This window comes from Mustela putorius, unplaced genomic scaffold (assembly GCF_011764305.1).
Source record: "Mustela putorius furo isolate JIRA1106 unplaced genomic scaffold, ASM1176430v1.1 tig00003898_pilon_pilon_pilon, whole genome shotgun sequence".
Classification (NCBI taxonomy): domain Eukaryota; kingdom Metazoa; phylum Chordata; class Mammalia; order Carnivora; family Mustelidae; genus Mustela; species Mustela putorius.
The window spans coordinates 16177730-16190747 of record NW_025422047.1 but is presented as its reverse complement, the minus strand read 5'-3'; the positions used below and the strand labels follow the sequence as shown (position 1 = coordinate 16190747).

At 44.0% G+C, this 13018-nt stretch overlaps 1 protein-coding gene across 1 annotated transcript in view; it reads right to left on the bottom strand.

Moving 5' to 3' along the window:
- SLC27A2 (solute carrier family 27 member 2) overlaps positions 1-13018 on the bottom strand; it is a 44602-nt gene that overhangs the window by 12481 nt on the left and 19103 nt on the right. The window contains exon 5 of the mRNA XM_004755455.3: positions 1945-2139. Within this exon, the coding sequence (XP_004755512.1) occupies positions 1945-2139 (195 nt within the window). The remainder of the gene's footprint in view (positions 1-1944; positions 2140-13018) is intronic.

Here is a 13018-nt window from a genome sequence, read left to right as displayed (position 1 = left end):
CATCGGGCTCCCTGCTCAGCGGGAGCCTGCTTCCTCCTCTCTCCCTCTCTCTCTCTCTCTCTGCCTGCTCGTGATCTTTCTCTGTCAAATAAATACATAAAAAATCTTATAAAAAAAAACCCTTCTTGTTTAAAGCCGAAAAATTGACAATAAAACATGATAATCAACGGATGAGAAGCCAAGAACTAAGTAATATATGGCACCAACTTTTAAGGGCCTCAGATCTGGTTTAAAACGAGTTTCCCTGACACTTGTCTTTTTTGAGGGTCAGTAGTAATGACATGGATGTCTTGTACCATGTCTCAATCAACTCAGCCTCCTACCCTTTCTTGTTCTGAGTTGCATTCGACCTGGGTACCCGAGGTTTCGGCTGCTGTGGGTTGAACTGAAGCTAGCTAGAGAAGACTGACCTTACCAGTGGGGGGTAATAAATGGATTCTGAGCTCTGTGGCAGTGCTGCCCTGTAAAATTTTCAGCTATGACGGAAATGCTCTATATTTGAACTGCCCAACACAGTAGCTATGAAACACATGTGGCTACTGAGCACGTGAAACGTGGCTGGCGAGAGGAAAGCACTGAATTAAAAATGTCATTTACATCATTGAAATAGAAATGGCCACATATAGCTAGTGGCCACTGAGCCAGATGGCACAGGAGTGGAGAACGGTGACAGGACCTGTGTCGCATAGACGTGGCTGTTAGTGTCTGAGAGGTTCCAGGGGCTTGAGAATGCCTTGAGATAAGGCCAGAATGTGAGGAATGGGATGATAATAAGCACAAGAGCTATAGCTAATAATTGTTCACAGCTATTATATGACAGGCATTGGGCTATAGCCTCTAAGGACTTTTTTCCCAAGCTATTTAATTCTTTCAATAACCCTTTCCCCTCATTATAAATACAGAGTTTGGGCCAGATGCACTAGGCTCTACATTTTCTCTTTTCTCTTTTTATCTTTGTTTTGCAAACAATGAAAGGGAGGCCTAAGCAACAGAAGTGACTTGCTCAAGGTCGCCCAGTCAGTATGCTGAAATTTGATCTCTCGAGGCCCAGCTCTTATGCACACAAATTGCTGTCCTTTGTCCTCTGAGGATTAGCCCATCCTGTTGCCTGGGAGCTCTGGTGTCACCGTTCAGGGCCAGGCAGGAAAGGCTGCCAGTGGAGTAGTGACAGCTGGGACTGCTCTAGCCAGCGGAGACTCAGGCTTCGCTGAAGATTCCTGGGATTGTTGAAAGACGGGATCACCTGGAAGACTGACTGCTCAAACACAAAAAAGGCAAAGAGACCGTCTGGAGACACCAGACAATAAACACCTGAGTGGAAGCAGAGACTGCTGTGGGAGCTGGCTGGAAAATAACAACTAGCATTCTGGTGGAGTCATCGGGGAAATACGAATGTTTGTGAAATGCCAGAGCCGGGGCACGTTCCAGTTCTCTGGGAGGTCCCAATGGTGGTTCTGAATCCTGGCGTCACAGCTTTTGGCAAACACTGATGTGGGTGCCCTGCCCCAGAACCATGGGACTCAGAGCTCAGGGGGTGGCACCCTGCCCCTGTAGGTGTACAAAGGTCCCCCAGTCACTGTGAGACACAGGACCATGAGAGAGAAACACTCCATTTCACAGTGTGCGGTCAACTTACCCAACCAGTAGGCTTCTGGTATTTGGTCATCTACACTCATAAATGCATTGGGAATATTGCGCAGAAGTTGCAGGTAGCAAAGGCGTAATAGGTTGTTATTACAAGAAATTGAGATTTAAAAAATGAAAGGGCCCTGTCACTTTGCATTCACTGTCATAGAGAATGAGCAGACCCTCTCTTGGAGACACGGATCGACCATGGCTCTGATGCGGTACGAGCTTCTAAGAACATTGTCATGACACAGCTTTTAAGAAGTCTCTGTATTCTGAAAGGCAGTCCCATACGCTTTCATCTTTCAATGTACTTACTTTCTGTAGGTAGTTTACTCTCCCGACAGCACCGATTTTTCTCGTATAATTCATAAAGGCAATATTGCCTTCCGTGGCAGCGTAGAACTCATAAATGTAAATGTCCCCAAATCTCCTGATGAATTCCCTCCACACGTCTGCTCGCAAGCCGTTTCCTATGGCCAGTCTCACTTTATGGACACGATCATTTGGTTTCTGTGGCAGGGGAAGGAGAGACCAAATTAAACCCTCTCTGGAGACTGCACTTACATACTTGTAATCGCCATTACGTTTCTACACATTTATGTTGGTTATGGATTCACCTCTTAGTGCACGCCTTTTCTGTTACTCACACCCCATCACGCCCCCTCCTCGATAGAACTAAAGGAGGCTAACATTTAATCCACATCCACTCTGAAGCTAGACCAAGGTACTGACTGTCTTCTTGATGGGGCTGGTGAATCTCAGTGAACTACCAAAGAGGAGGGTTCACATGGGAAAGATCTATCAAAGGCTCACAACCGTCTTCACTTGACAGGGAAGAAGAAAACTGGGAACACAGTGTAAGGAGAGAGACTGATTTTCTACAGAGTGATTACTGTTAGGGTCTCAGGGGTGGAGAGAGGATTTTTTTTTTTTTTTTAAAGATTTTATTTATTTGAGAGAGAGTGAGAAGGCGAGCATGAGTGCGGGAAGGGAGGGAGTGGGAAAAGCAGGCTCCCCACTGAGCAGGGAGCTGGGTTAGGGGCTTGATTTGGGGTTTGATCCCAGAACCCTGGGATCATGACTCAAGCCAAAGGCAGGCACTTAACTGCCTGAGCCAGCCAGGCGCCTCTGGAGAGAAGACTCATGATCATGTCCTCATTTCACAGACCCAGAGGTCACAAAACCAGGTAAAGCGGAACCACGACGATGAAAATGTCCCAGGGGGACTGGGAAGGGGAAGAGAGAGAGGAAGCTGGCTCCCAGTTGCCTTGGGTGGCCTGGGAGGAATACATTTTGCTATAAATAAAAATCACAAAGGAAAAATTGTTTTGAGTGTAAGATCTGAAAGGAGCGCTTGTGTCCGCGGGAGAGGTGGAGTTAGGACCCGGTTGCTTTCCATTCAACCACAATCGCTTGGGAGGCCCCTACAAATATGTCCAAATCTGTAGTAATTTCAATGATATTTTATACCAATAATGCAATTTATGTCTTCCAGGAGATCACAGTCTGGTGGTGGGAGAGGAGGGTAAACAAGTATAATTTTAGTAAACAAGTATAATTTTAACCTGCAAATTCTGTAATTCTATGACCTTTAACAGGAAATGTAATGGAATGGGTGAAAGTGCCTGGTAACCAGACCTCTCACTTCAAATGTTAAGTTCTTGGATTGGACAACAAATTTGCTTAAGAGGGCAAAGCTTCTGAAGAGCATTTCTTACCTTATTTCCTATTCTGTGAAATCACTCTGAAGTTATTTTGGGGTAAGAGTTCCTCTTGGAAAAGAGCTGTTGGCATTGAGAGACTGGTGGTTCTCTGGTAAGGGGAGGGCATTTGATAAGATGGATAAAAACCAAACCAAAACAAAGCTTGAATTGAGTTCCACGTGAGAAGGAGGCAGTGGCTCAGGGGAGCAGTATAGATAGATGCCTTTCATTTTCGAGTACTTGTTGGTGAAAAGTCAGGTGGTGAAGTGTTCTCAGGAGTCCTAACCAACAAAGTGGACAGATACTGGTTTTTGTAAAAACTGGGTCCCTTGTGTGGCCTTCTGAGGAGGAAATGTGTGTAGAGCCCAGGGGTCTCATGCTAGTAGCATGAACTTCGACATTCTGACTGAGTGGGAACCTATTCTCTTAACCAGCAAGCTAGATCATAGGTCACAGAATCTATAGATCTTCCTCGATTTCTGATGGCATTACATCCCAATAAACCCACCATAAATTAATAATATCCTAAGTAAAAAATGCTTTTTATTCACCTACTCTACCGGACATTATAGCTTAACCTAGCATCCCTTAAGCGTGTTCAGAACACGTACATAAGCCTACAGCTGGGGGCACCTGGGTGGTTCAGTGGGTTAAAGCATCTGCCTTCGGCTCAGGTCATGATCTCAGAGTCCTGGGATCGAGCCCCACATTGGGCTCTCTGCTCGGCGGGGAGCCTGCTTCCTCCTATCTCTCTACCTGCCTCTCTGCCTACTTGTAATCTCTGTCTGTCAAATAAATAAATAAAAATCTTTTTAAAAAATTAAAAAAAAATAAGCCTACAGCTGGGCAAAGCTCCAGCACAAACCCTACTTTATAATATTGTATTGAAGATGTCAGGTAATTGATTGAATACTGTACTGAAATTGAGACACAGAATGGTTGTCTGGGTCTTGGCTGTTCACCCTCATGACTGTATGGCTGACTGGGAGCTGTGTCTCACTGTGGCTGCCCAGCCTCACGAGAGAGGAGCAGAGTATCTATTGCTAGATGGGAAAAGATCAAAATTCAAAACTCGGCATACGGCTTCTACTGAGTACCACTTTCACACCACGGTAAGGTAAAAAAAAAAAAAAAATCATAGGCAGAACCATCATAAGTTGGGGACTATCTGTATTCCCTTTTAGAAATTGAAAGTACCTAGAAGCAGGGAGACCATATGCCTGGTTTGTCAGGGCCAGTCCTGGTTTATGTCCGTGGTCCTGATGTACTTATTTTTTTTTTTTTTAAAGATTTTATTTATTTGTCAGAGAGAGAGAGGGAGAGAGAGCGAGCACAGGCAGACAGAATGGCAGGCAGAGGCAGAGGGAGAAGCAGGCTCCCCGCCGAGCAAGGAGTCTGATGTGGGACTCGACCCCAGGACGATGGGATCACGACCCGAGCCGAAGGCAGCTGCTTAACCAACTGAGCCACCCAGGCGTCCCCCTGATGTACTTATTAATTATACTCCTTTCACTCCCAAGTGTCCCCTTTTAGATAGAGAATTGGAGGGTCACCCTTCCACAAGGCACTCTTCCCAGTTGAGGATTGTCAGCTTTTCAGAGATTACCCTTGCCTCCCACACTGCTGTCCCTCACTGCCCCTCCAGGAACAAAACATCATAAATTTTCGAAGAATACTGACTTTGGCTCTAAAAAATAACGTCCTGACCTGGAGCTAACCTGCTCCCAGGCCTGTGTGAGAAGCTCCAAAGTAGCATTCCAGTGTGTAAACCTGAGACTTGACTAAATTCACGTGCAGCCCGTAATCACCCTCTTAGATCATTTCCTTTTCTGATGGGTGGTGAACGTTGCTCTCCCCCATGGGATTATAAACTCCTCTGAGGCCAAGTGGATCTCTATTTCGTCGGCCATGCCTGCACCTGGACTCTGCATACAGTCCAATCGCTGCAATCAAAGGAGAAACCTCCACTGGGAAGCCCTCAAGCTTTCTGTTGGATAGTTAATGGTCCGGACATCAGCCCAAGGGCAGGCAGCCCAAAGGCAGTCTAGGGCACAGCAGGCGGCAGGTGCCTTGGGTGTCTGGGCAACAGGCCAGCCTGCCTCACAGGTGCAGCTGTCACCTGGGGGTGGCAGTTAGCTGGGATGAGAGTCACAATACCACAAGCTCGGTTTCCCTCATGAACTGAGGGATCTCATTACAGCAGCAGAAGGGATTAAGGCTGTAAGCTGGAGGTGTTTGTGTGTACCAGCCGGGAGATCCTGGAACCTTCTGCCATGTCTGGTTCTCACCCAAGTTTTCCTTGCCCCTGGCTGAGCATACCGGTGTGATTTGAGTTTTCCTTGCCTGTAGGAGAAACCGTGTTTCCTTATCATCAAATTCACTCCTCAAGGGAGCTGTATTTTAGGTCAAGAATCATCTGCTTGTTTAACAGAGATCAAACTTTTGATTCCACATGAGAGAGGTGAGGGCACATGCAAGCACCTGGGGGGACTGAAATCCACACTAGGATTTGATGACTAAAGGGTGAGAGGTTAGGGTGGCCAGAGAGGAATGAAAAGCACCAGGTAAACAGAGAACTTTCATCGAGGGTCTTACTACTATGTGCCAGGCATTTGACCCTCATGGTCTTGCTCAGATTTCTATAGAATCCTACCAAAATGTGATAGATAACAGAAGTATTTGCCCCTGGGGTGCCTGGGTGGCTCCGTCAGTTAGGCGTCTGACTCTTGACAGCTCAGGTCTTGATCTCAGGGTTGTGAGTTAAACCCTGCATTAGGCTCCATGTTGGGTGTGCAGCCTACTTAAAAAAAAAAAAAAATTTGCCTCAATTACAGTTCAGGAATCAGAGTCTCAAAAAGATGAAAATAGTTTGCTGTAGATCACATAGGTAGCAACATAGTTCTCCAAGATTCAAATCCAAATGCATGTGACTTCAGAGAGAAGGCTTTTCCTTGGTTCAGGGAAAAAAAAAAAAAAGTGGCACATATGCAGTTTACATTCTAACAGTCCAAGCACTGAAAGGTTTTTAAATGGTGGCTTCTGTCTCCTCTCTACAACCTGGAGGCTTACACTGTCCACTCTTGTAATCAGTGCCATTGTCACTCTTGAAATCAGTGCCAATCCAATGTCAACGTCTTCCTCTTCTCTCCGGCTTCTAAATTACATGCTTAGACTGCTATCCTTTGATTAATCAATTTTAGATGTTATTTGTTGACTTTCTATTGTGCTGGAAGAAGTTGAAGCTCTCTATCATTCTCTTCAGTTTTCCCAATATCGCAGTTTTTAGTTAACTCCAGATGCAGTGCTCACATTTTGCTCATCATACACTACTGATGAGCCAAGGAATACACTCTGATCCAGTTATTGAGGCCATTTTTATTTTTCCTGCAACTCACTGCCACCTACCCATTTGCTGTGTTTTCTTTTTCTATTCACAGGTCTTTCCTCACCACTCAACAGCCTGGAAATACAATATTCTTCATGATGAAATCCACCAGACGCTCTAATTTCCTTTTCCCTTTATGCTTTCCTGTTAGCCCTCTGCTCCAATCTGGACTGGTTGCTCTCCAGGCCTGGGGATCCCTTTCCCTCTCTCTCCTGGCTCCTCAGCTCTCTCTTCTCATTCTCTTGTTTGCATGGAGCACTTTCTCTAGTAACTTCCTAAGGAGGGTGTATAGGAGGAAAGCCATTTTGAGATTTTGAATGTCTGAAAATGTTCTTACTGTATACTTGATTGATAATTTGATTGGATATAGAATTCTAGATAGGCAGTACTTTTTACTAAGAATTTTGAAGGCATTGATCTTTTGTCTTCTAGCTTGCAGTACAGTTGTTGCCAAGTCAAATGTTACTCTTACAGACTCTTTCCTCTCTGTCTCTCTTTTTTAGTAGTTTTACATTTCATCCTGGTGTTTAAAATTTTTAAGTTGCACTCATTTCATTGGGTACTCACTTGGCTCTTTCAATTTGTCCTTCAGCTCTGGGAAGTTTTCTTTCCTTTTTTCCTTTTTTTTTAAATTTTAAAAAGCTGTTTCTCTTAAGCGTTTTTTTTCAGATAGGTTGACCATTACTGTTTTCATTTCACTTTCAAGAAATATTATTGTTATTATTATTATTTTTTAAAAAGATTTTATTTATTTATTTGTCAGAGAGAGAGAGCGAGCACATGCAAACAGAGTGGCAGGAAGAGACAGAGAGAGAAGCAGGCTTAGAAATAAGTCAGTTGGAGAAAGACAACTATCATTTGATCTCCCTGATATGAGGAAGCGGAGATGCAACGTGGTGGGTAGGAAAAGAATAAATGAAACAAGATGGGATCAGGAGGGAGACAAACCATAAGAGACTCTTAGTCTCACAAAACAAACTGAGGGTTGCAGGGTATGTGGAGGGGGAAGGTGGGTAGGGAGAGGGAGGTGGGGTTATGGACATTGGGGAAGGTTTGTGCTATGGTGAGTGCTGAGTGCTGTGAAGTGTGTAAACCTGGTGATTCACAGACCTGTACCCCTGGGGCTAATAATACATTATATAATAATTAAAAAATTAAAAAAGAGTTGGATACTTAACTGACTGAGGCTATTGCCTGTAGGTTCTGCACTGTTCCATGACAGGGTAGTTCTACCTGAGAATTAGACTTCTAGATTCTTTTGCCTACAAGCATAAACTGGCTACTGGAGTTCTAGAAGCCAGGGAAGGGCACTGGCACCCTCTCTAGTTAATAAGTAGATATTTACTCAATCTCTGTTTTCAGTGTTTCACCCCTGCCCGCCTCCCCTTGTAGGGTCCTTGATTTCAGAGCTCTTCTAGGTGTTCTCCAGAGAATAAACCTCCAGTCTACCACAAGGGTGGGAGAGGGGAGCAGAGGTTTAGGAATTTTTTACACAGATTTTCCAAAATCCTCCTGTTTTCAAGCTTGAAACCTCAGTCCATCTCTAGTTGTATTTGGTGCCTCTGATTTCTCAGGTTTCAGGAAGTCAATCAACTTCCTTCTTGTTGGTACCAGCTTCTTAGCTTTCACCTCTCTCAATCCCATGATGTCAGTGACCTTCATCTTTCAGTTCTCTAAACTATGTAGTTTCCTGTTGCAGTGTCTCTTAGCTTCTCTTTGTTTTGGGGAGATTTTTAAGAAATGAAAAAACAGAGGCATTCACCATCTTAGAAAAATTCTAGAGTCCCGGGTGCCTGGGTGGCTCAGTTGGTTGTGCCACTGCCTTCGGCTCAGGTTTTGATCCCGGAGTCCCGCAGTGGGACTCTGACCTTCTCCCCCCTCATCTCTCTCTCACTCTGTCAAATAAATAAATAAAATCTTAAAAAAAAAAAAAAGAAAAATTCTAGAGTCCCGTATCTTTTTTTTTTTAAGGTTTTATTTATTTATTTGTGTGAGAGAGAGAAGGAGCAGAGAAAGAGGGAGGGGCAGAGAGAGGGGCAGAGGGAGAAGCAGACTCACTATTGAGCAGGGAGATGGACACGGGGCTCGATCCCAGGACCCTGAGATGATGACCTGAGCTGAAGGCAGACACTTAACTGACTGAACCACCCAGGCACCCCACCAGAGTCCCTGATCTTAACAACTAATATGCTATACTTCTGTGTGGATCCCCTAGGACAAAAGAAAACCCCCAGTGACAGGAATGAAAGGAAGAGGATCCATTTTTCTGCTCTACAGAGAGGGCTTTCTCCCTCCAGTGCATCTTCTCACTGAAGCCAAAGGGACTGTCTAAAAACATTGTCTCCCCATCAGTCTTCCATGGAAGGTCCTTCCATGCTTTGTCATGTTCACATTTAAGTCTCAGCATAGCAAAGCCCTTGTCACCTGGCCCCATCATCCAGTCTGCCTCCTGCTACACTGCTTGCAGCTCCCAACATGCCAGTCCTTCGCTCCACTCTGCACACCCTGTTCCAGGGAACCAGAAGCCCTTCTTTCATTGCACGGCTGGCAAGTTTCTCTGTACCCCTCGAAACTCACCTTCTGTGGTAAACCTTCTCTGATTCTGCTCTCTTTACCTCTTTCATTTTTCTGCTTTCCTTTCCCTTTTTTGCCCTGCCCCAGCTTGCCCCTGAGAGGTCAAACTGGTCACTGTCTACTCTGTGCTGCTAAATACCCTCCACTCTATATTCTGTCAGAATGGAGGTGATGCAGAGACAGACATGTGAGGTTGGGAGCTTATCTAATTTTGGAGGGAAGGCAGATGACTCGAGGAGGTAACAGTAGGGAAGTTGAGCCTATTCAGCGGTCTCGGAATTCTGGTCGTTCTTATTTCCCCTTCCAAATACCATGACTTCTATGTGTGGCCCCTGGAACTCTTTCCTGGTTCCCTTTTCCTTCTCCCTCTCCTCCTCCTGCCCCGATCATACATACACCTGGCAAGCAGTACAAAGCCTCATTTAGACCCATTCTGTGGCTTAGCCCTGAACTGGAGTAGAGAAACACTGAGCTTTAGCAGTATCTTGTTCCAATAAATCTATCTTTTTCCTAAATGGCACTGCTGTTTAAGCAAATACACAAAACAAAATGGGAGATGACAGCTGCATGCTGAACCCGACTGGACTTCCACAGTAAACAGGTATTCTGGACGCTAAGGCCCATACGTAACAATGGAAGACAGGTAAGATGGATCAAGATATTTCTATAGCAACACTGTAAAAGCACTAGTCAGCAGCTTTGTTATCCAAGCCCCACTCAACTTTAGATGAGCGTGATTGACTCATTTCTTCCTTCCCACCCGTGGAGCAGAATTTTCTCTGATTCATTTGATGATAGATATGGAGCACCTACTAAGAGGTACACATTCTTACGCACTGAAGATGATGATGATAATGGCTACTCTTTGTTGATTATTTACTAAGCATTGATAATGGCTACTCTTTGTTGATTATTTACTAAGCATCAGGTATTTTGTTCGGTACTTTCTTAATCATCTCTTTTTTGTCTTCACAGCCCCCTATGAAGTAGGTACTATTGTTTACCCTGCTGGAGGACAGGAAACTGAGAGAGAGTTTAACTGTCCCGTTCACATGGTCATTGGTTTCAGGCCTGGTGACCCCTGAGTCTTGGCTCTTAAGCACTACATTCTTCGCTTGAGCCAAATCTGAATTCCTGTGCTAAGGGTAGCTGGCGACATGTCTCCCCAGTCTTCTCCTCTATCAAAGGAGCTAGTGACAAACTGAGGATTTTGGAGGGGAAGGGAATGGGGGACTGGGTGAGCCTGGTGGTAGGTACTAAGGAGGGCACATATTGCATGGAGCACTGGGTGTGGTGCATAAACAATGAATCTTGGAACACTGAAAAAAATAAATTAAAAAAAAAAAAAGGACCTACTGAATAGGATTAAGACAAGGGACAAGCAGAGGAGCCTCCACCTCCCTGACATTGTTCCAGGGTTTCTTGAGAAGCAGTGCCATGTCTGTGGACGGGGGTTATTTGGTTTATCTACTCGGCTGAGGCAGGAGTTTCTTCCCTAACACCCACTGCTTGGGGTGGGGGGTGTTAGCCCCTCCAGTGATGGCCTATTCTAGACAGCTCTAAGGATGCAAAACTTCCAGATTACATTGGTCCAGAGCCTTCCACCACCAGTTCTAGTTCTTTATCCACTTTTGTTTGAGAAGTCCTTTTGATGCAATCTTTCTTTAAGCTCCTTTAAATCCATAGAATTTGGGTCATCTATCGTGACCTATTTTTTAAAAAATTATGGTTAAATATGCATAACAAAATTTCCTATCCTGCCCATTTTAAAATGTATGAGTCAGTGGTACTAAATACATTCACATTGTTGTGCAGTCACCACCACTATCCATCTCCGTAACTCTTTCATCTTGTCAAACTGAAACCCTGTACCCATTAAACAAGAATTCCCTGTCCTCCCCCGCTCCTGGCCCCTGGCAACACACCACTCTACTTTTTGTCTTTATTATTTTGACTACTCTATGTACCTTGTATACATGAAATCATACAGCATTTGCCTTTTTGTGATCGGCTATTTTTCACTTAACACTGGGTTCACTTGTGTTACAGCACACTGCAGCACTCCCTTCCTTTTGAAGGCTGAGTAATATTCCACTCTGTATACATACCACACTTGCCTACCCATTCATCCATTCTTGGGCACTTGGGTTGCTCCCACATTTTAGCTATTATGAATAACGCTGTTATGAACATGAATATACAACTATCTCTTTGAGAACCTCCTTTCAATTCTTTTGGGCATGGTACCCAGAAATGGAATTGATGAATTACATAGTAATTTTATTTTTCATGTTTTGAGGAACTGCTGTACTGTTTTCCACAGTGGCTGAACCAGTTACTTCCCACCCACAGTGCATGCAGGTTCTAATTTCTCCACATCCTAATCAACGCTTGTTGTTTGCTCTGTGTGTGTGTGTGTGTGTGTGTGTGTGTGAGTTTAATAGTAGCCATCCTAATGAGTATGAAGTGGTATTTTACTATAGTTATGATTTGCATTTCCCTAATGATTAGTGATGCTGAACATTTTTTTCATGCGCTTGTTGGCCATTTGTATATCTTCTTTGAAGAAATGTCTATTCAAGTACTTTGCCTATATTTGAATCAGGTTGGTTGGTTGTTTTTTTGTTATTAAAGTTTAGGAAGTCTCTATACATTCTGAATATGAATCTCTTCCAAGATATATGATTTGCAAAAATTTTCTCCCAACCTGTATGTTGCCTTTTACTCTGTTGATAGTGTCTTTTGAGGCACAGAATTTTGAAAGTTTTATGAAGCCCACTTTGCCTATTTTTTCTTTTGATACCTATGCCTTCGGTGTCGCATTCAAGAAATCAGTGCCAAATCCAATGTCATAAAGTTCTGTTTTATGTTTTCTTCCAAGAGTTCTATTATTTTAGGTCTTGAATTTAGTGTTTTGTTTTGTTTTTGAGACAGAGAGAGAGAGAGAGAGAGAGAGCAAGGTAATGGCAGGGGCATATGAAGAGAGAGAATCTCAAACAGGCTTCACACTCAGTGCTGAGCCCAGCATGGGACTCCATCTCACGACCTTGAGATCATGACCTGAACTGAAATCAAGAGTCAGACGGATGCTTAATCAACTGAGCCACCCAGGTACCCCTAGGTCTTTTTTCCATTTTGAGATAGTTTTTGTACAAGCATGTTAGATAAGGGTCCAACTTCATTCTTTTGGGTATTCAGTTTTCCCAGGTCCATTTGTTGAAATTTGTTGAAAAATTGTCCTTTGCCCAATGAATAGTCTTGGCACCCTTGTCAAAAATCATTTGGCGACACATGAAAAAGTGCTCCATATCACTCGGCATCAGGGAAATACAAATCAAAACCACAATGAGATATCACCTCACACCAGTCAGAATGGCTAAAATCAACAAGTCAGGAAATGACAGATGCTGGCGAGGATGCGGAGAAAGGGGACCCCTCCTCCACTGTTGGTGGGAATGCAAGCTGGTGCAGCCACTCTGGAAAACAGCATGGAGGTTCCTCAAAATGTTGAAAATAGAACTGCCCTATGACCCAGCAATTGCACTATTGGGTATTTACCCTAAAGATACAAACGTAGTGATCCAAAGGGGCACGTGCACCCGAATGTTTATAGCAGCAATGTCCACAATAGCCAAACTATGGAAAGAACCTAGATGTCCATCAACAGATGAATGGATCAAGAAGATGTGGTATATATACACAATGGAATACTATGCAGCCATCAAAA